The sequence below is a fragment of the Thunnus maccoyii genome, chromosome 7, assembly GCF_910596095.1.
Source record: "Thunnus maccoyii chromosome 7, fThuMac1.1, whole genome shotgun sequence".
Taxonomy (NCBI): Eukaryota; Metazoa; Chordata; class Actinopteri; order Scombriformes; family Scombridae; genus Thunnus; species Thunnus maccoyii.
Genome location: NC_056539.1, coordinates 23,407,521 through 23,431,738, shown reverse-complemented (window position 1 = coordinate 23,431,738; position 24,218 = coordinate 23,407,521). Strand labels below are relative to the sequence as shown.

Here is a 24,218-nt window from a genome sequence, read left to right as displayed (position 1 = left end):
GGCAAATAAACAAGTACTCTGCAGAGATAAGACTCTCCTCATAAGTCTTATTTAATAAAATCGGACAGTGTCACATTACATGTTATGAACTCAAAATCGGATATATCAGATATATAAATGTAGACTATAGCATCCATTATTTTAGCAAGGATATTAATGGATAAACTAATTCAAACTTAAAATGCAATGTAATAGTGGAATGTAAATAACAACTTCTATCTATATTTAAAATTTAGTTTTCATGTAGATGTCTCTCACTATAAATCAAAGGAATCCTAGTTTGAAAACAGCATTTTAGGTAAACTTAGCTAAAAGAAAAAACTATTTGCATCCTGAAACATTTCTCACTAAAAATATTTATAACTTAAATCATATTTTTTTGGAGATCGACATTACAACATTTGATCAAATTCTTTAACAAATCTCAAAGAAAACCACACTGTGTTAAAGCTTTACATTTATACATTCATAAAGTAATCAAAGGAAAGTATTAAACCAAAGCGATCATTCCCAGACAAGTTGCAAAAACCTGCTCCTCCTCTCAGACATCCGAAGTGACAGTGGTGCCGTTGCTGGTGTCCTCCAGTGGCGTTGTCTCTGTGGGGCTGCTGGACACTTTGTCCTCCTCCTTCCCTCCATCAGCCACCAGAGGAGCGCTCTCTGCTGCCCCCTGCTGGTCGTTGCTGGTAGTGCTGGCTAACTGCTCAGGCTGCTCTGCTGCTTTGGTTTCATTTACAATCTGGACCGAGTCGGCTGCAGGGGCCTGCGCTGCTTTCACCTCCCCATTCTGGACAGGGTAGACCCCCTCCAGGGCATCATACAAGAACTGGTACTGGTCCTGTAATAGACACAGACCAGTTTGAGTGGAAAAATAATGATACAATGCTAGTTTCTTATAACAATAAGCCTTATATTTCAATTCACTTTGTAGACTTTAAGCTCATTTTTTCTTAAGTAGGCCTAACACAGATCAGAACACCAGAAAAAGCTTCAATTCTTTCTAAATAGTATTATAAGCAAAGAAACTGAATTTTTTCAGCATTTAAAGTGAGTCAGAGCAAATGTTGTGTGGGCTTCTGGTGTGTGAAAAACATTACATTTACACTTTTGTATTTGAAAATATTAATTCTGACCATAGGTGATGCACCTGAATACAGGACCAATAAAACAGGCATTAAATATGAACTGTTGAATGATTACATATAAAACAAACCCTTTAAAACCATATCCAGAATGGAACCCATATCTCTGAAAGTAAGCTATCATCACATATCATTCAAGTTTCACAGCTGTGGACCTTCAAAATCATTCTGTGGAGCATCTCGGCATCTTTATCCGGTCACTCAACACACTTTTTAGGGTACTAAAAACATCAAGCATGTGCGGATGACCTTTCCTCCTGGTTGTTTCCTCAAATCAACCAATTAACAACACCTTATAGACAGAATTTCAGTCTTTGTCTCTTTGTTAAATATATCACAGTAGATTTATGAACAGATACTAAAGGGACATAAAAAAAAACAGCTTTTGCAGAACATCGTCTGACTGAGCAGCCAAGTGCTATATATATAGCACTACTTTTTCTGCTGTTGGAAGTAAAATGTATGAAACTGTGTGCAGACAGATGTTAGGTTCCTTTTCCTTTCTTACCAAGCTGGGGATACAGCCCTGTCTCTCCTTGCGTATGGTTTTGACCACTTGGAAAACATCCACTAGCTTCTCGGTCTCAGCGCTGTCCAGCAGGTTCCACAGAGCACAGAAAATCCCTGAACGGGATGAGCCGTCACTGAAGAAAGGGAACACACACACACTCACTGAGTACTACTATAACAATATTTTTTTTTAGTAAGATATTTATTTACCCTTAATTTATCATGTAAGCCTTATACCCACTATAATTTGCTTAAATTAGAAGAGGCATGGTGGAGAGCACCCCTTAAAATGTTCTGTTAAAATTCAGGGCCCCATAAAAATTCTTTACTCTTCCTCTGATGCTCAAAGTGTTTCTCTCTATATGCTTGTTTATTTTCAAACAGGTGTGTGTGATTATATAGGTTGAAGGAGCATCAAAAAGTCTGTGACTTTAATCAAACATTTTTAGACAATCTTGTGGAATTACAACTCGGGATTGTCTTGAAACTGAAGTAGGTGAAGGTTTGGTTCCAAAAGAGGTTTCAGGTTCAAAAATGATTTTTGAAAGCCAGAGATCTTAGCATTTGGTAAAGTTGAGTCATTCTTATGCTAAAAACTGGATATGCCGAGGTGACGTGAACAATATGAAATGCTGAAATGAAAAGATTCTGTGTAGCAGAGGACATTTCCTCTGAGGTTGTCTTACTTGCAGTGGACCAAAATGGGCACTCTTCCCTGTGATTTACTGCTGCCACAGCTGTGCTTGATGTCCTTGATCATGTCTGTCAGATCTTGAGGTTTCTCTGGCAGCTCTGTGTTCACCCACTTCAGGAACTGGAACTGTTTCACCGACCGACTCTCTTTCCTCTGTTGACAAAAGACGTTGTTGGGTTAAAATAGCTTGTAATGGTAAAATTCTGGTGAGTTGATGAGTCACATTACAGGATGACAGTGACAAATATGGAGACAGAGCAGACTTTGTTACAACTTAAAGCTTCTTGAATACAAATAGGTGGCTGTCCTCTTACCTTGACGTGACGGATCTGCATGTTGCGTCTGATAACAGTTGGGGAGGCTTCTGTGCTTGTCACCTCTACCTCAATTTCCCCAAATGTTTTCTTCTCTTTATCCCAGTAGACAGAGTCCTATGAACAAGAAGATACACAAAACGTAAAACAACTTTATTCACAACATATCTACCATCAGTGTGTATGGTATATCAGCTATATGTAAGGCACGTTTAATCCTACAACATTATATGTGTATGGTATGGACATTTGTGTGCAAGGACAGAATGCATGATACTTTAAATACCTCATCACCCTCACTGCCGTCTGAGAGCATGACAATAGTGGATGCTTTCTTCTGGTGAACCATAGTCCAGAAGTCAGGGATGGTATCTGGGAGTGGAGTCTGTGCTGTGATGAGGGTGCGCGGGCCCCAGTAACCCTGTGTGGACAAGAAAACACATCCATGAGATGATACCCGCTACATCAAGAAAGATAGTCAGAGGAAAACAGTTTTTTGTGCTTTTATTGGACAAAACACTGTTAATTTTGTTCTGGCATCCAGGTTCAGGGTGATCAATTTTACACAGAAAGAGGGTTACTAAAGAAGCTCAAAGTGTCAATAAAGTAACATACGTCAATGTGGGATGCATTGATGTATTTTGTGGACTCCTCATCCTCTTCATCCGATGACTCTTCCTCTTCATCTTCATCGTGATCACTATCACGACTGTGTCCTTCATCCAGCTTCAGCAACACTCGGTTGTAGTCGTCTGAAGGGTTGATATGTTGAGACACAAGTGAAAAAATTAACACATTTATTCTGGAATATAAAATATATGAACACTACATATAAAGTGCACATACACTGACAGCTGGATCTCTATAGTGTAAAATGTAATAAGTATCATGTAAGGCTGATATTTACATGGGACAACAGATGAGGAGCGATTCTTCTTCTTGTTTTCTTCTGTGATCCCTGTGTTGAATGTCCTCCAGGTTTTATAGTTGGGCAGTCTCTGAATTGCAAGACAACATTTTTTTTAATCATAAAGTAATTAATAGTGATAATAGTGATACATATAACAGTAATATCCTCAATATTATTTAATAAGAAGAGGAGAAAGATAAAGGAACAGGAAAGGGCTATGGCAATACGCTTTTAAATATATTTTAAAGGATAAACATTAAAACATATTTTTAGTGATAATGAAAAATTTTCATGTTAACTGCTTCTAGGTGATTTATTAGTCAATAATCCTTCTTACACACTGTTGTTTACTGTGCAACCACACAGTTCAGTTTTCTTAAAATCAAATGTAGGTGAACATCATTAGTAATTGCCTTACTTTGGTTAGATCAAATGTAATCATGTTTACTTTAGTCCACACAAAGCTTTTCTTTTCAGAGAAATATGATAATTTATACACTTTAAGGTAAATAACAAAGTGTCATACTTCAAACTCATCCTCCAACAAGGTGGGTTCATTGCCGTTGCTTTTCTGTTTGAGCGTGCTCAATGCGCTGTGGAGCTCAGACAGGGGGATCTCAGTCTCTCCAAACTGGTTGTATTCCAGCAGTGCCTGGTGAATCAGGATGTACTGGGCCTATGTGAGGACAAATGCACTTTTCTAAATACACAGCAGATGTACAGTTGGAGACAGAACAAATATACATGACAGTACACACAAATACACACACAAGACAAACTGCTATTGAGCTGCAGAAACTTCTGCACAATTCACATCTCAGATTTCTCCAAGTTTACTCTCTAACTCATCCATTTCTGTTTATCACTGCCTGCTCCTTTGTGATTAGTGTAGAGTTAACAAAGGAAATACTATGCATGTACTGTATCATCATCATCAGTATTCTTCATGGTCAGCTTCCTTATGTTCTGCACTCAATGTACTTACACTTAAATAAATGTGCAATTCAAAAATACAGTATATAATCAAACACATACTCTACAACCTACTTCAGCTTCTCGCCTCTGGTGGGCGCTAGAGAGCACTGTGCGCCAAAATGACCACAAACAAGAACAGTTTGTTTCCACATGCCATCAAACTCACGAACAGTTAAACCGCCTATGTGAGGTCTCAATACATTTCCTGTAAAATAACCCGTCAATGCCAAATGTCAAACATATATTGACATCTTTACGTATTACATATTTATACTTTATCATAATGTAACACATACAACACGTATGGTGTAATAGCTGTACATTTCATTAAAATATGCTTTTTTAAAATCTGACAAGAGAGATACTAAAACATATTGAGCCTGGAGTGTGCATCTGAAATAATTATAGACTATCACATTGTCTCATAATAAATAATGCATCAATAAACTCAGAATAAAAGAACAAAATAATTATATTTGCCAATAAATTATTCAATTTTCTTATTCTGTCTTCAAATAAACATATTTTAAAATGGAATTGCAACATTGCTTTTTGATTTTACCTTTTATTCCATTTACTTATAAACCTACCTTCATATTACAGTTCCTTTGTTTCCTGCTTTAACATTTACTAATTTCCATATGAAGCCACCATTGTATGTATAGTAATTCATTGTACTTCCCAGTAATATTTGTTGCGGCGTTCTTTGCACTGCCATGCACTCTACTTGTATTATTACTACTATTTGTACTTGTTTGGTTACATAGTATAGCTGCATTATAGTTATGGTTATCCAGTTTGAACCTGTTTATAGACAGATGTTTATTTTGTCCAGCTGTTGTCACTTAACTATTTCTATGCCTTATGTATATTTTGTGTGCATAATGACTGTCTCTATGCTTGCGTATCCTTGTCTTGCTGTATTATCTCTGTTTAGCTGTATGTTCATGTTGGTTTCCTTCCTGTGTGTTTTTTTTTTCATTGAGTGTGAGCACACTGAGGATTACTGAGAACTGCAGTCTGATTCCTTGTATGTTTCAACAAACTTAACGACATTAACTTAACGCTGATTCTAATCAGACACGCACACACACATAGACACACACATACAATACTGTGTTTAAAATATGGTGTAAACAGACATTTTACCTCGACTTGAACCATAAGACATCTCTGTCTGCGGAGTCTGACTACATATCCGTAGATGTCCACTCTGTTCTCTGCCTCCAGACCCTCCATCATGGCATCAATGCAAATGTAGGTGCCAGTCCTGCCCACTCCAGCACTACACATGAGAGAATGACAATGTGTTCAAATATTTCTGTCAGTGTACATGTCAATGAACGGTACTTATAGATGAAGTTCATGAGCAAGCGGAAGTGGTCTGATAAGTCCCTTGATTGCCAATCACATCATTTAATCTGCTTAGGTGGTCATGGAAGCAATTAGATGCAAGTTGAAAATGACACTTTAACAGATCTACTGAGTGCATGAAAGAATCTAAGGATTTTGATCATTAGTGTAGAGAAAGTGATCCAGTTATACCTTTCCTAACGAGGTCCTAACGCTCTGTTTCATGTCAATATCTTAAACTGATAGAAGTGAAGGTAAGCTGACCAGAAAACGTGACCTTGTATGTATTTACCTGCAGTGGACGACAATTGGGCCACTGAAGAAGTTTTTAAAAGCGTTGACTCGACGCCTCAGTTTCAGGAGAAGGTGGGGCTCCCCTGGGACGCCATGGTCTGGCCAACTCATGAACTGGATGTGGGTGACCTCCCTCTCTGAATTCTTATCTCTCTTCTGAACATACAAACCAAAATGGATATGCAAACCTCCATAAAGACATATAAACACTTACACAGAGCTATTAATATTGTAGATTAATAGATACACGCAAAATTGTATTGTCTGGGTGGGCTGCAGCTATAGCATACTGCCCTTTTTTAACATTTTATCTGCGGGTTTGATGGAGACTCACATTAGTTAGGCTGAGGTGGCGGATGGTGTAATCGGGGCATTGGTCCTCTGAGTTCAGCTTCACGATAAACTCATCAAAGATCTCCGTCTCTCGGTCTGGAGATGGCCAGTACTGCGCACACTTGACCTGTAACACAACATGTGAGAGGAGCAGATAGTCAGTGACAACCCAGTTTCGCAAATCTGTAACACACTGAAAGTCAGAAGTCAAATATGTTCTGTAGTTGGTGGATGTTAAAAGCAAACAGGTAAAACATTCTCCAAAAAATGAGGCCACAGAATTTTGGGCTTGTCTATATCTGATGGTGTGAGTATGTTAAAATGAATGAGAGACTCAAGTCAGTCAGTCGTAGGAAGATTTGCTCTTGACACTTACATATCGTACAGTTTTGAACTGGTAATTTAAAAAACAAATACCTATGTATCCATCGTATCAACTTTCATTAATCACATATTATACAATCTAACATTCACATCATATTTTCTGTCAGTGTAATGTTTTACTAATTATTACTATGTTGTACAAACTTTACAATATTGAGAGTTTCTTAACCAAAGTCAACAAAATGGCAAAACTACTGTTCTTACCCTGTTTCCCTCTTCACAGCGTGTTACCATGACAATGATAGAGGACTGCTGCTCCCAGATCATCCTCCAGAAGTCACCCACAGTCTCTTCCTTCGGCCCTAAAACACACATACACACACACACACACACACACACACACACACACACACACACACACACACACACACACACATTTATCAAACAGAAACATAATACAAGTTCACTGAGTGAGTGTGTAAAGGATATGAGAGCATTATTTTACCTTGAGCTGCAATGTACTTCTTGGATTCCTTGTATCCCTGCGAATAAGAAATCAAACATGTTCAATAAGGTGTGTCTTCCCAGACAGAGGTCATGAACTTTGTCTATTTAGTGCAGGTACACTGTTCAGACAAATATACTTGCTATCATTTTTATATTTTTTTATTACAGTGCCAGCAGTGTTATATGTAAAAGTAGTATGATCCGGTTGTTTTCCATACATCAATGAAGCTGGCGTTGATGTAGTCACATCCTGTCTCTCCATTTCCTGTGGTCAGCTGGACACGGTTATAATCATCTGTTTCAAGACAGAAAAACAACATCACGTATATTATCTTCACACAGCCTTAATGACAGAGTGTGTTTAGCATATTTGTAAGTCTAACTGGTATGCTGGTATACTAATTTTATGTCAAAATAACAATATACATTGTATCACAATATACTGTTGTAAAATATCTGCAAATTGAGTTGAGAAACTGCTTTTAGATATTTATTACCTAAAAATCAAGGTATTTTATTATACTAAAAATATGTGAATCCAATATTGCCATAAAATATTCCTGCTCACTGATTTGCAACATTTCCCACAATGGTTTTATACACCTACAGATATCAGAGGGGTAGTTACCACAGAATATACATTCAATTACTACAGTCTATTTTCTCATAGTATCACAGTTCTGTCATGTTGCTGAAACCTATTTACAGGGTAGTATATTTCAACTGATGATGTGATGTAGGTGCATCTTAATGGTCAAAAAGAGCGAATAAAAATACACAATACACATCTGATTGCTGCTTTTATCTAAAGAGCCTTGTGTGTTGTACCAAGCTGTGCCCACTGAACCTCTCAGCACCAAAACAGTAAACAGAGGACAGACTCACATGGTAGGATGTCCACGTAGCGGTTCTTGGGGGTGTTGCAGGCCTTTTTGGCCTCTTTCACGGTGTACCTTGAGAAAATTCGGGGGATGCTCTGAAAAAAAGAAACAAATCATGTTATTAGTTAGTGTGAAAGACAAAAACACTATACAATACATGCAATTGTAGAGTACTGTTCACATTCTTTGTACTCTGTAGGTGGCCAAGTGGCTGGTTTCTTCAACTTTCATTACAGTATACAATGTCTCATCTTCCCCTTTCTTCCCCCATTGCAAACTATAACTAAAAAACAAAAAAAACCCAAAATAAATTATAATATAAACATAGAAAGAAAAGTTACCTGGAACTCAGCCAGAAAAAGTCTTCCTTCATCAGCAAGTTTCCTCTTGTAAGCTTCCAGCAAGGCGTCCGCTGCGATTGGTTCGACAGGCAGCAGGTTCTCCTCATCATCTACAACAGGAAACCGGTCAGCAAATGAGAAACACTTTAAATACAAACAGAAAATTCTGCAATTTGTAGTTTGATACTTGTTATAAGTGTAGTTTGTATGCATTCAATATTAGCAGGCTGGGTTAAATTATTACACAGTACACAATGTTATATGTAATGAATTACTCCTATGTAATGCTATAGTATTGTAAATATAATGTTATATTTGAATATTTTTCTCAGTTTTTATAAATGACTTCTCTTCAAACATGCTTCTGCATTATCTAACAAGGAATAAAGGAATATATCTGTATATTCTGATTGTTATAAACATCATAGCTGCTACATGTGAATGTTATCTATTACATACTTAAACATGGCTGTTGTAGAGAAAACAGGAAATTTAAAGTCTACAACTAAGATCTACTCACTTGTTGTCGAAATAAGCATCATGTTTTCACCCATGTCGCTGTGAAAAAAAAAATAGTGAAGATTTGTTTGAAAGAAGTTAAATTATATAGAAAATAGGATGGAGTAAGGAGGGCTAAACAAATAGTTTGAGTACAGCAATGAAGGTTCCTGGCTCAAATGTAATTCAAATGCAATAAAGTAGAAACTAGTAGAACGTAGAATGAAGTAGTAGAACTTTATCAGTAGATACATGGAGGTTTATTTGTGTAAAACAAAACAAAACAAAAAAAACAACAACAACTGGAAGCAAGCTGACAGATGCTGAGCAATGCTTACTGAGACTTTCTGCGTTTCAGAATGAAGATCTTGTAGACGACCACGAGAAGGGCCACAGACGTGAGGATGATGAGGAAGACCAGAAAGCCAATGAGAGCTTTGTCATTGTCTGCAAAATGATGGTTATGGCAAAAATTATATCAAAGGGGTAGCATTTATATCAAAGATTAAAATGTGCAGAAATTGACATGTATAGTTAGTTTGAATGAAATGTTTTATCTGAGCAATTTATGGCATTAATTAAAACCACACATACAGCGAGTGTCAACACGTTCCGTCTTGGTGTTACTGTGGTATCCGTTGAAAGCAACCACCTGAAAAGACAGAGCATCCCTTTAACTTAGGAATTATGAAACTCATATAAGTATGAGGAATAAACTGAACAACACTGTTGGACTATACAAACCTCCACGTCGTAGGTCGTTAAGTAGCTTAGATCTTCGAATGAAAAATTACAGTCCGTTTTTGGTAGCCTCGTCTTCTGAATGACACCATTATATCTAAGAGTTGCATTGTATAGCTCCTTAGGCCCATGGAAGAATTTCACACGACAGATTACTTCAATCTTATTATGCTCTGGAACACGTATGTCAAACTTGAAAAAATCGCCTGGTACTGTAAGAGAGTGAAAAAAACAACAACATATTTTCCTTTAGATGCAACACTTTATGCTTATTCACAGTTTAAGTGATTGTTGAGTTTAAAATACCAGCAGTTTAATTTGATTAAGCTCATTAGTGTTACTGTGTTGATTGTCTTGGGCATCAGTATTTCCTTTAAATGATTAATTAATAACTGAATTTTGAAATGGAATTGCGAAATTATTTTAAAACAGCTTTCAAAATTTTACTTTTTGTTATTCCATTTATCCCACACAGCTGTTATGTGTTGGCTGGAGCTGTGTTAGGAGTCTGGCTAATCAGAGTGCCTGAAACTCAGTGGAGTTGTCAGACTGTCACGATCACAGGTTGTCATTTATCCTACTGACTGGTTGTCAAATGTGAAGAAGGTGAGTCTTAATACGAGCCTGTCAGAGGGCAGAGGCCAAAAAATAAGGAAAAGTAGAGAAGATGGAGAGAAGAAGAGGAAGGAGAAATAAACGCATGAAGGTTAGCATGCTGCTGATAGGAAGGAACTATTGTTGAAACCATGATATACAGTGAATGACAGCCCTCATCATTTACATATTTTGGGTTAGCCATGAAGCCAACGCTGAGCTCAGGGCACAGTTGGAGGACACCAGGCCCGACCCTAAACACCCAGTCCGATGAGTTGATGCTGCAGGAAGCAAGGTAAAGCCTGCATCCTTTCTTCTTCATTGGCAACCAAAGGTATTTAATATATGTTGTGGCCTGTTAGTAGTTGGTACAACCGTAAGGCTCAGTGGTACTTAGATCACATAAATTTAACATATTATATCCAGAACTACCTGTGCAGTGTCATAAACACACAAGTAAATGGAATAATAAGCACATTTTAAAAGCCTTTCAGTTAAGTTTTTGGCTCCATTTTGAAATTTATTGATTACTTCATTTAAATTAATTGAATTAATTAAATATTGTCTATTGAAAGACAATACAAGGAAAAATATTACTATTTGGCAAATGCATGATTTTTATATTTTACTTTGAGTTTTTTTTGATTAATCATTTGATTATAATTAAACACAAAAAAGTTTATAATTACTACTGTACACCACAGCACCTGTGCTTCATTTATAAACAGCTCAGGACTAACTAAAGCTTTTAGATTTCTGCTCACTGAGACATTGTGAAAAAACACAGAGAATAACCATTGTTGTTGTTTGTTGTTGAAATTTGAGGTCTATAATTACTGTGTATTCATGATACATGTTTTGTACATGGCTCCTATTTCAGTTATGATTGGACCTACGTTATGAAGTTTATTGTAATGGTTTGGATGTGTGTGTGATGTATAAAATAAATTTTCTTATATAATATACAGTATACTATATATTGGTATCATTATTATTATTGGTGTTGCTATCAGGGAATGAGATGTTGTTTGATTATCAGTATTTATCATCATTTAATTAAAATAAGACAGGACAAGTAATAATATAAAGTACATAATTCCTAATTATCATTATTATTATGATAAAAAGTAAGATAAATTGTGTTTATAATTATGATTACTATCCTTTTCTTAAATAACTAATTCATAATAAATAATTCATTACAGTAAATGTTGTGTTGAGTTAATGTCCAAAATTGACATGATTCATTTAGAAACCATGTCATAATTTAATGTAGCTGTAGTTCAATACGTGATGTCAGTTTTCTCCCCAAATATTCACAGTTTCAGTGCTGTTGTTAAAACTGTCACTTTTACTGGCTCGTGGTCATCTTAACTTAATATTCAACTATGAACATTATGTAATAAATAGCCTTTTTATCCCCTTTGAACTAAATATAACTTTATATAAGTGTTGACTGTAATATTTTCTAAAGACAGTTTGCTGTTTACTTACCTCCAGCCTTAGTTTTCTCTGTAACTTCAGCTGGTTCAGCAACCTGCTTGTTGTTGTAGGTGGGTTGGACTTCACAGATGTAATCGGTGAATGGTTTCAGTCCAGAAAAATGACATGTGCCTCCAGGTCTCTGTTTGTTAACTGTAGATGTAACAGTTTAGTTTTCATTAGCTGCTTTTGGTGTCCGATTTAATAACAACAGGAACATATAAAGAGATGTAAAAAGACTGAACCTATAATTAAGAAACATTTGTCGAGTTACCATTAACTGACAAGAATATAGATATCTAAATCATCAATGTGTCACTGCGACTGTAGATCACTGACTGGTCCTGCAAGGTAACACTTTTGTATACACTATGTACTACATGGCTGACAGACAGAGAATCAACTAATATCACACTTTCTAAAAACTGTTTCAAATAAATAACCAGCAAATCATATGAAGGGCAACAATTTTAGCTGTAACCACAGTTTCTCATCATGTTGTTCTAAAAAGGTAATTAAACTCTATCATTTCAATATTATTTCTGTATCATATTTAATTGATTTTATTTTTTATTAATAACTTGTACCAAAGTGTGACTTGTTGTTTCATCTCAGCTTATTTACACCTATTATCCCTCAATGTACTAAAATGTGAGCACAGAAGAAAAAATGATATACTTGAGGCCAATGGAAGTTTTAAATGTCTTCATTGTATATCTCACTTGTCATATAAACTGACCAGCAAGTTAATCTGCAAGACTCCAAAATATACATTGAACCAAAATGGAAAAGATTTTTTAAAATTTTACTTACATTTTTCAGGTTTCTGACCCTGTTTCTGTTTTGAATTGGCAAGTTGACAACTGCAGTCATATGAAAGCCCATCAAGTTCGGGGACCTTTGGACAGTTCTGACTGGTTGTTGTCCAGTTCAAGTCAATGGAGGTATCGGTTGAGCTGTTTTGTGTTGTTATATTAAGATCTGTTGAAACACATCACACATCTTTAATACTGAACTGAGTAATCTGGTCTTTAGTATCTTAGATTACAAGCTATCATTGCAACAACATACCACAGTTAATCCTGACATGGATAGCAGATGTGTTTTTTATGATGGCATCATTTTCCTTGATCTGACCAGTACAGGTGTAGTCTGTGAAAGGCTCCAGCTCAGACACATTCTTGGGATTATTGTAAGAATCTGAGGAGACAGAAGGGTGACAACATTTCTCAATCAACTAATATTTGTACCTCAGAATTTAAGATCAGTTTTAAACATTTTAGATTTAGACATTCAAAGCAAAAACCAATATTTTATTCAAAACTGATTCACAGAGCTCACAAAGCAATACCTCACCAACACCTCCCTCTCATACCAGAAGACACAATTTATGTCACTACAGTTATTAGAAAAATATGTTTTTCTACTCCTGCAAAAATTACTCCACTTTACATCTTCATCTATTTTACACTATGAGTAGAAAACAATGGAAATGCAGATTTGAATCACCATCTGTATCCATGTAAATCCATTTATAATGTTGCTGACAAACAAAGTCTCTCTACTTTCAGTCTGACCACTTACCAGAACAGATGTAATCAATGGTGAGATCGATGCAGTTTGGAGGTAAATTTGCTTCTATTTTTGCAGGAAGTTCAGTGGGAGGAGTCACATTTATTTCACTTGAATTTAAAAATTTATCTGAAAAAGAGAAAAAAGCACATATAAAACATGATGAAAGGAGGTCTACATGACATGCATTTAAAAATACATGTAGACTGTATTATACATACCAGCACTGATGTGTTGAGTGAGACTAAAGTTCACACACTTTGCTTGAGTGAAGGTTGTCGTCAAATTTGTGCAAATGTCATCATAACCAGGTTTGATACAGAAAGTTTTATTGTCACTTGGGCATTGCACAGCTTCAATATTATTTGCTGTTATTTGCACAGAGCTGATGTTCCAGTCACTCTTGTAACAAAGATATCCAGGGGTGCAGTTGTCAAGTTTAATGTCACTTTCAGCTGAAATACAGAAATGATGCACAAATGTCTCTCCCATTTTCACTCATTTCTAAAGTTAAAAGAAAAATACAATACAACAGTATGAATTATTTTTACTCACTCATTTCCATTGTCGTCACTGTAGTTTTATTATCACTGTGCTTACAGACTATTTCTTTGCCAGCATGGTCAAATGTCACATTATGCTTGTAGTTAGTACAGGGCTTCAGGTGTGTGATATGATGTGGTACTTTCGGATCGGAGATCTGAACAGTGTATTTCATGCCAGTCTCATTTTTGACTTCTTCTTTAACATTCACGGTGTAGTTGCCAGGGGGAGAGTTTATGAAGTTGATCTGGAAGCCAAACTTGATAGGTGTAACAGTGTAAGAACCTGTACAAACAATACACAGTAAAACCTGTTAGTAAGATGAACCATCTGCCATTTATTTTAACCTTGTTCATATAGGTGTTGAAAATGTTCCTGTGTATGCCGAGGATCATTCTGTACACTCCACTTTCAAAATATTCATTGTAAAGTAAGAGAGAAATACAAACATTAAAACAACATTAGATGGATTATTTTAGTAATACTCACACTGGGGAGGTGGAGGAGGTGTAGGGCCTGGTGCAGGGCGTGGAGGACACATTCAAAAGAAATTAGAAAGGAATAAAAAATACAAAAAAACATTAACATTTAGTTAAACAACACAAGTAATTTAAAATACTTCCACTAAAGGTAAAGCATGTGCCTTTAGCTTATAGATTATTTGTTACCCTTTTATCCACAGTGCGAGTGTATGCACAACACAATCTTATTACAATCCTATATAAATGAGAAAATTCCAACCTTTGGTGGTAGGAGTCACTGTGGTGTTGGACTGGGTGGTTGGAGGTGAGGTCGGAGTTAGATTGCCGAGTGCCTGAGTGACTGTTTGGTTGGTGGTGGAAGTGGTTGTGGGTGTGGTCTCTTTTGAGGTGATTGCAGGAGTGGTAATGGCTGGAGGACGGAGATCATGGAGGTCACATTCTGGCAGAAATACTCTATTTTGCAACAGCCTTACCTGACATGATGCCTTACTTCCATTTCAGGAAAATATCATGCCAAATGCAACGCTAATGTGGCAAACAAAACTGTAAACTGAGGCTGAATACGTTACCATCAGATGCATTAGTTGGAATGGTCTGAATTGAAGTGTTTGAGGAAAGGGGTGACAAGGTGACTGAAGATGTGTTGGCAGTTGCAGGCGTGTCTGAAGCCACGGCAGGAGTTGCCGTGGTGCGTGGAGTTGAGGAGGTGAAAGTTGGGCTGACTACTGAAGATGAGTTCAAATTTGCGGTAGTGCGTGCAGGTGAGGTGGTTTGACCAACATCTACATTCCAAGAATACGAAAAATCAGGACAGACACAATATCACAATAACATCTCCTACATCACGGAAGATGTTTCATGTAGCAGTTTGCTTCTCATGGTGTTAAACTATTTGTTATTGCTTCTTGTCTAACCTTCCTCATTAATGTCAACTGCACATTTGTCTTAAAATTAAAAAGGATAAGAAATGATAAAAAACAAATAAACAGTAGCCCTGAGGAGCAGATGAGGTAAGACAGAGTTAAGTAGGACTATGAAGCTAGAATAGTGGAACTACCACTTAGTATTGTACTAGTTGTAAAAAAATCCCAAAACAAAACACTTCCTTGTTTGTTTCGACCTACCCTGTAATGCAGTTTTCATTTGCATGGTAAAATCATTCAGCAGAAGTTCAACCAAGATGGTCAATTTAGCCCAGAACTTCTTACACACACATATTAATTCTCCATGGACTTAACATCGATTTCATAAACTTATTTTGAAACATGCATAAAAACAAACATGAATAAAAACAAAAAACAAACAATAATGACCAATAGAGTTTACCATAAGCAACAAACTCTCAGTAAACAAACCAAAAAATACTACATGTCTGAAAAGGAGCAGGTGGAAGTTAATAATTTCCTGCCATTTCACTTTGAGTATTAAAGGTTATTCAGGGTTTTTGGCTAAATTATTATTGTCATGTTGGTCTCTCCTGGTTGAACTTCTGCTTTTGCTGTCATCTACAGTAGCATCTGTCCCCTCCTCTAATAGGCGATGTGGGATGGACACCAGAAGGAACGTTTCATTTGTTTGACTGATATCAGAGACTCATTATATTGATGAAGGTGCAAACAAGATGCACAATATCATAGGTAGCTTAGATGCTTTATAGAGTACACTTCATACTGCCAAATATTAAACTAGATAGAGCTGATGAAGTCTCAGTTTACCAACAATGGTAAAATTGTGACTTCAACTTTAATGAAATTTTTTTTTGGCCTGCTTGTGAAAACCATATAATAAACTCTCACATTTCATTCCATAAAACCAGAAGCACCAAATAATACCTTTCATGTTCAAACTGCCTCCTTACTATCACTACCAGTAACCTACTTGTTCCTGTGAGGGAGAAAGCTGCTATTATCAGCCCTTATGAAATGTGACTGTTTAAAAAAAACTCACTTCACTTTTTAAAGAATACATTTTCTGTTTAAATTCTCCACACTACCTTTGTTTGAGTGAGGGTTTGCCCAAAAACAAAAAAAAATACATGTAGATATTATTACAACTAAATCCTCTGATCCTTGGACCACATAATTCAAATTATCCAACCTAAACATTCAAAACACATCAACATGATAAGAAATACTGTTCAGGGATGCAATGAAATATTCTATTGTTGTAATGTTTCTACTTTCTTTTAGTATATCTTGACAAAGAGGATGAACAGAGCAAATCACATCATCAGTTCAGAAATCAGAAATCTGACTTTGTTCATAACTTGCTTTGCAGACTTTCAGACAAATTAGACAAAAAGCAAAAATCATGAATATATTTCATCATCATGAATACTGAATGACGTCCCTCACTGGGACCATCCCATAATTTGAGTTTTAATTAACTGGTTAGATTAGGGCAGAAAGAAATTCCAAAAAAATAAATTGAGATTAAAAAGGATCAGTTTCTTTTCTTTGCACTATATGAACATCACACTACTTCATGCATTGGCACTGAATGTTACTAGTGAATAAAAATAGCTATTGCAATTTTTTCCTCTCACACTTTATTGGTGTGTAGTTGGTGGTGTTAGACATGTTTTTGGGGTTGTTCTCTTTTTGGCGTTAAACCTTACTTAATTTAGGCAACTACTACAATTTCCCAGAATTTGGGTATCCACTTTTTGTGCTGGCTTTTGTGCTGCTACGAACATGAAGACATGAGACAGTGAAAAGTGAGCTCGAGGTAAGGGGAGGCTGAGGTGAAGGTATGGTACATGGTAAAGCACAGCTGATGGTAGAAGTAAACATTATAAACATTAGAATTACAACTGAATGTTATATATTAAGAGAATTTAGTTGCAGTCACTCACCTGCTGGATCTTGACCTGGAATAACAAAAGAGAGAGAAATTTACACACTTGTAATGAAAGGGTGTATATTAATACTATGCAGAATAACATAAATATAAACACATCACAAACAGGAATTTTATAGGTTTTTTGATTTGTTTTATTAAAACATTCATTTCCATCTAAACTGGCTGTAGCTTTGTGGCAATATCGGCAGAGGTAAGAGGTACAGGACAGGGGATGTGATTCGCGCCAAATAGACAGGCATACTGTAGGGGTTTTTTTTCCATTTAGTTGCATATGAACATAAGAATTGTACAGGCAAGATTGTGATACACTTAAGCTTCATACTGCTTTCTCTCTGAAATGAGCACAAAAAAGAAAACAATAGACTTGTTTTGTGTGAATGTGTTAAGATAAAAATTACAGTAAGACTAGAATAAAAGGATTGTGTGAAAAGCACATGGGTTAGGAAATCTCATAAATACACATCATTTTCACCAGTTTATCATGTAGCTTAATTGTTACATTTCTGCATGTAGTTTACTTTGTAACTAACAACACAACATATTTCTGTAATGCACTGAGCATAGAGCACATTATTCCCATTTGAATATGATGCTCATTTAATGACATTTTGTAGGAGATGCTGACTTTGACGCTGCTATGGTCATGAAGAGATGAGACAGTACAAATGGAGTATGAAATAGTGGGCGGCTTAGGTAAAGGTATGGCACACGCTGGTGGCGTAATTAAAATAACGCATGTTAAATGTTGTAATGATAATTAAATGCTATATTTTAGATAACCTATGTATTGCCATCCATCTTATACTCATAGACACTGCCGATTTTAAGTATAGTTATTATGTATAGAGTATAATGCATATAAATATGTAGAAAAAACAAACAAAAACATCAACAGTGTAATATTTTAAATGTTTTTTTTTCTTGTTAAGTTTAATTAGAAAGTCCACCTCCAATCTGATTGATAAAACTCTTCCAAAGCTTTAAAAAGAGGAAAGCAACCATTTCATCAGAAGCTCTGTCTGAGGCAGCGCTGCACAACCTGGTTGCTATGACAATGCAGTGCAGAGACACATTTGCTTTTTCAGAAAGCAAACCGCTATTTCCTGCTTTGCACCGAAACTTCGAACCTCCCCATACTTGCAAAATTAGTTTCTGTTTGGCCAGATCGCTGGCTCACACTGAAGCGCAAATGGACTTTCACCTTTTCCCTTCTATTCTTGTTTTTTGTCAATAGAAATGCAAAAAAAAAAAAAAATCTTATTACAATGCCCTGTTGAATTTTTAAAATCTTTTATGTCTCTTCTAATATTACATCAGTAAATACGATGACATGGGATAAAAAAGCATGTTCATCCATGTGTTCACTACATCCCTGCTCTTAGGAATTAATTTACCGTATGCATGTGTTTGCAGTCTTGTTTTTTGTCCTTTCTCACTGCACTTTACAATAAAAGTAGAGCATGATGAAGTGATGGGGGACAGTTGAACAATGAGTCTCAGGATGTGGTTTAGCACGTCTTTGTATCACTGTATTGAGCAGAAATGCATGCTCTCTGCAATGACATTTCACCACTTTACACGGCCTCTTTATGTCTCTTTATAGTTCTGTGGTGACTGGTTTCAATAGTTTCTGTGAAGGGTGTGAGAAATGCAATTCTTTTTACGTAAATGCAGTGGTATCATAAACAACTTCCATATTCTGTTTTTAAGTATTTCATTTGTTTTTAAAACTAATTATGAATTGAATCCTCACTGGTGCTCTAGATACTTTCTTTTTTAGTGTCTTCAGGGCCAAGTGTGACAAAAAGGTGTAACAATGTTACATCAGCCTGTTCGAAGTCACATGTGTTGTAGAAGTTTGACAGAGAAAGAAGCAGAAGTAGAAAAAGAAAGAGGTACGGGAAGGGAGGCAGGGCGACCATAGAAATGAAATTAAGTTGTTCGAAGTTGACAGCAGTTACAGTTTAGTGATGATCAGAACTCAAATTCCTCCAGATGTTTGTCCCTAAATCCATTTAACTCGCTTCGAAACAGTGTCCGGATCTGTCTCTCGTGTGTCAGTTTTCTCTCTATCAGTGCTCTTTATCAGTCCCCCCCCCCCCCTCTGCCTCTTCTTTCTTCTTATTGCATTCACCGCAAAGCACCGTCCACTGGTTATGACAAGCACCCTCCCCCTCCTTCCAGAAACTGCTTTAATCGTGCAGCATGCTCAACATTTTTAACACCTTACTTCTTCATTTTAGACATTGTACTTCCCCTTTTCTTCATGAATTCTCAAGTCATTTACTTGTGCTCTGTCTCAGTCTGCTTGGCCCACGCTACGCTGCTCTGCCAGGAAATGAAGGCAACTCAGAATGGAACACGGAAGTGGTCAACTTTTTGATCACATTGCTCAGTCCTGCTGTAGCTAAAGCGAGCTTGAAAATCTGCATCCATTTTTTACATCTGTCACCCAGTTTGTTTAAGAAAATGAAATTGCTCACATGATCTTTGACCCTTGTAACTCTTTAACCAACAAGAATTATTAGCAAACTAAATAAAATGGACAAACTAAGTTTAGTAAAGTTTTTAAATTCGATTTAACACTGAGTAGTATGTCTGTTGAGAGAAAGTTTAATTTACTAGTCTGCCATATACATTTTATGGCAAAACACCATCATATTGTGATCCAAATACATACATATGTGCGTTTCAAAAGCGTGTATACATGTTTATTTTAATACTTTCTTCTTTTCAAGGTCTCTCTTGAAGAGATTTTGATGTCAGAGTCATTCATACCTGGTTAAATAATAAAACGTGAAATTAAATGATTAATGATTAATACAAGATTAATATTCACTGTATTAATAAATATTTTCCTTATATACAGTTATCATTTTGAATGATATGTTAAACTTCAAAATAACTAAATAAATTAAATGCTATTATATGTCATATGAAGTGGTGCGGAGATGTGTTCAGATGCTTTACGCAGGTAAAAGTAGCGGTTCCCGCCTATAAAAACACTCAGTTACGAGTAAAATTCTCACATTTCTAACTGAACTTGAGTAAAAGCAACAAAATTTACTTCAAGTCTAAAAGAAAAAGTACCCACTTTTGAGGCAAAATGGCCGCCGTCCTAGTTATATTGTTATATATCATACTATTTCCGATAACTATTACCGATAAATTTACATTTAAACAGCAATTTAATGTAGTAGTCGGTCTGGGTAGTTTTAATTCTGACTATTTTATGTACTTCTGGGTGGTTTAATTAACTGTAAAACAACAAATTGTATTTTTTATATTGATTATAAGTTTTTAAAATCTTAATCTGAAAAATAACTACAGTTGTAAGATAAATGTAGTGGAGTAAAATAGTACAATATATCCCGATGAAATGTAGTGGAGTGGAAGTTAAGTATACATACCTCAGAACTACACTTAAGTACATTACTTGGGTAAATGCAGTAACTTTCCACCACTAGTTATATGCCAATAAATGTTAAGATAGCTGAATTAATTAATTTAAAATTATTAAAAATGTAGCCTCATTGCTGTTTTTGTAACGCTCTTCAATTTTTTACTCATAAAAAAGCAGTTGGTCATTGGAAAATTGAAGATTTATAAATAAAAATTTTAAATAAATGACTGTTGATGCGGTGTACCACAATGACTCACTTCACACGCTAGTTGACAAATACTGTGCGTTACAGACAAATGACAAACACTGACCTCAACTACAGATAAAGACAACAGAGTGAAATAAATAGAGTGAGAAAGGTTTATTTCAGCTCGTGTAAAAGACGTCTAAGCTGAAAATATCAGAAAATGTTTGATGTGTTGAACAGTAGCAGAACTGTGAGTGATGCTAGAGGCGGTAAGATGGGTCTGACTGAAAGCACACACACACACACACACACGCAGACATGCACACACGCACACAGGCACACACGCACGCACACACTCAGATGTGTATCATATAAAACACGCAGAGCCACTGGGGTTGAAGTGAAGAGCTTGCAGGGACACACCCCAAAAAATTCTCTCATCTCTGACAGACATTATACCCCCACCTCTACCCCCCCACCCACACACAGACACACACAGACACACGCACAGACACACACAGACACGCACACGCATGCACACACACACACGCAGACACACACACACACACACACACACACATATGCATGCAAACGCACGCACACACACACATACACACACATGCATGCACGCATGCACGTATGCACACACACACACACACACACACAATGTCAAAGCAGAACAGAAACATGATTGCAAAAATTCCCATAGCTTTATACCAAATGAAAGAACACGTTTAAAAAGCGTCTTCTTATTAACAGCATTCTTTGATTGAACACAACTGTTTATTCTTTTGCCAAAGGGGCTCACGAACCTGTCACTTTTTTGGCTTCTCACATCACAAGTACGCGCTGTACTGTATTGTGTTCTTGGATTTAGAAAGTTTAAGAAATGTAGAAACATAATTCAAAGACATGATATACTGTAGCTTGTCATTTCTGCCCTTTTAGTTTTTACTTTAAATGATTACGTTCTGTGCGGTGATGTTTCCCGGTTTTTCAAAAAAGGCAAATTGTCAAGCGTTTGCGCTGACAGATTCATGTCTCTATCTCAGGCGTGGAATGTGTTTCACCTTTTCTCATGAATCACTTGCTAAACAACCATATGCTAAAACTTCAAAAACAGTTAAGTTATGACTTTAGATTAAGAGACCTCATCCTCACTCATGTTTTGCATCATTTACAGATGTTTTTTTCTACTTCTTGAAGACTTTAAGATGACAGACACGAGGACATAACTTCATAAAACACCACTGACTTTCCACAGAAGAACGCCAAATTGCAGATGGTTACTTACAGTAGGCTAAACCGATGATCCCAGTCCAGAGCAGGAGGATCTTGGGACCGCAGAGACGGGCCATGTCCAGGAGTTAGGGTGTGTGCGGCCACACACCATACAGTCTAGTCCTAGTGGGGACCAACAGGCAGATCACACCAAATTTAAGCTATATTTCCAATTCTTCACTCAATTCTAAGAGAGAAATAAGTCAAAAACGTTGTCTTATTTTAAGCTACATACGTTTTCTGTCTTATCAGTTGACGCAGCTTCCTGGACTTGTTCCCCAAACCCTAAACCTCGCCTCTAGGTTTCAAGTCAAGCGAGAGGGAGTGATGTCACACCAAAAAGAGAGTGCCTTTACCTTAACGTTCAGTAACAGGAAGCTTCATTTCAGCGACGCCACTAAGAACAGGAAGTCTTCTCATCTATCATCTAATCCACCTCTTGCTTTTTGCTCAAGTGTGAAAACAATCTGACTTGTGAAAAGTGGAAAGAGTAAAGTTTATTTTTAAGGTGGAGATTTTATTTATTTTTATTTTTATTTTAATTGATATATTAGACTTTTAGATACATGCTTGAGTCACAGCTGTTTTAAAATTCAGTTTAATGCCATATCAACAGACATTGATATGGCAGAATTGAAGTTTTGGTCATGTTAACACACATAGATGTGCAGGTTAGTCTTCTGTCTAGTTGGTAGAACTTCTGTTCAAAACCAGATTCTTCTTCAGAACTTCATATTTGAGACACGAGAGAAACAGTAGTGAAACTTCTTTAGAGTTCATCTTCTTCTTCACAGACTCCTCCCTGCTCTTAAGCTTACAGGCCTACAGTACTGTATGTACTGTTGGCCATGTAGTCAAAAAACGCACGAGGAGCTAGCAATGCAACGCCCAAGAAAAGCAATGCTGTCTTTCCTTTCTTAAACTCTGTTCTCTGTTTTTTTTTTTTTTGCAGACTAAAGAGAGAAAACATGTGGCCATTGGCTCCAGAAGTGAATTTCTTCATTTCTGCTGTTCCTTCTGTGAAATACATTCATAAAGGATGTTAGATCTCTTCAAAGTCATTGATCGTGCACAGTGTTTGATCATCATGCTCTGCCTTGGAGCCCAAAATGCTTTACTTCTGTTTACATACACAAGAAAATAGGGGATAAAAGAGGAAAGAAAGGAGTTGAGAAACTCTCCAGGGAGTGAGACTCACACACTGGGTGCTGATGTGAATCTGGATGAAACACAGTCAGTTATTTCATGCAGTTAAATGAAATAATACATGTAACTAAACAGACCCATTTCTTAGTTGATGCAATGAGATACTGAGCCGATAGAGGCTCAGACTTTTACTTAATCCTACAGCAGTTGTACAGTATGAAACTGTAAGTCGATAGGGTGAGGCAGAATAATATGAATCTCCCTATACATAGTCTACAAAATACAGTCAAGAACACATAAATCGCATCAAATTTTTAAAGGTGTTAACATCAGTTGCTTTCTTGTTACGCAATATGATAATTATGCGGAAATAAGTTCAAACCTGAAACCCAGTGGCAACATGTTTCCGACAAACAGCTTGCATTTTTAGTATGAACATCTAAATATGGATTTCCTCAAAAAACAGTGAAACATTTGGTATTAAGCTATTTCCACTTCTTGAGAGTATAGATTCTTGTAATCAGGAAGTAGCTCTTAAGTAAGCAGTGTCATGTTCATGCAATCTGAGTGACACTTTATCCAGTGTAATTTTTTTTGTTTTTTTGTCCTCAAAGGCAGACAAGTGTTTTTTGCTGAGGCTGTTGTCTCTTAATTCTGTCAGATATGACATCACTGAAATAAGCACAACTGTATGTGATTAGAAATGCCAGCATCTTAACCTTTACAAGAATCACATACATATTAAACCAAAAGTGGAGCACCAAGCACATTTTCTTTCATGCAGAGGAATCCACTGAGCAGAGTTACTTACATTTTTATTGTTTATTGTATGGATATACAGAAAATTAA

At 36.4% G+C, this 24,218-nt stretch overlaps 1 protein-coding gene across 3 annotated transcripts; it reads right to left on the bottom strand.

The window, feature by feature from the left end:
• Window positions 1–17: 17 nt before the first annotated feature.
• On the bottom strand, window positions 18–22,562 carry ptprc (protein tyrosine phosphatase receptor type C). Of its 3 annotated transcripts, XM_042416701.1 has the most exons (32): window positions 22,459–22,562; window positions 22,237–22,346; window positions 17,345–17,359; window positions 15,060–15,272; window positions 14,750–14,899; window positions 14,498–14,524; window positions 14,021–14,293; window positions 13,687–13,920; window positions 13,478–13,594; window positions 12,965–13,093; window positions 12,707–12,874; window positions 11,906–12,046; window positions 9,821–10,029; window positions 9,671–9,728; window positions 9,415–9,523; window positions 9,099–9,136; window positions 8,579–8,688; window positions 8,242–8,332; window positions 7,575–7,651; window positions 7,355–7,391; window positions 7,114–7,211; window positions 6,527–6,652; window positions 6,191–6,348; window positions 5,695–5,830; window positions 4,097–4,246; window positions 3,568–3,658; window positions 3,276–3,412; window positions 2,947–3,081; window positions 2,661–2,777; window positions 2,339–2,499; window positions 1,651–1,786; window positions 18–838 (listed from the first exon to the last, which is right to left on the bottom strand). In XM_042416701.1, the coding sequence occupies exons 2-32, from the start codon at window positions 22,298–22,300 to the stop codon at window positions 542–544; spliced, it is 4,002 nt and encodes a 1,333-aa protein (XP_042272635.1). In that variant the 5' UTR covers window positions 22,301–22,346; window positions 22,459–22,562; the 3' UTR covers window positions 18–541. The 3 variants fall into 3 exon arrangements, with proteins under 3 accessions (XP_042272635.1, XP_042272636.1, XP_042272637.1); XM_042416702.1 differs by lacking the exon at window positions 15,060–15,272; XM_042416703.1 differs by lacking the exons at window positions 14,750–14,899; window positions 15,060–15,272.
• Window positions 22,563–24,218: the final 1,656 nt, after the last annotated feature.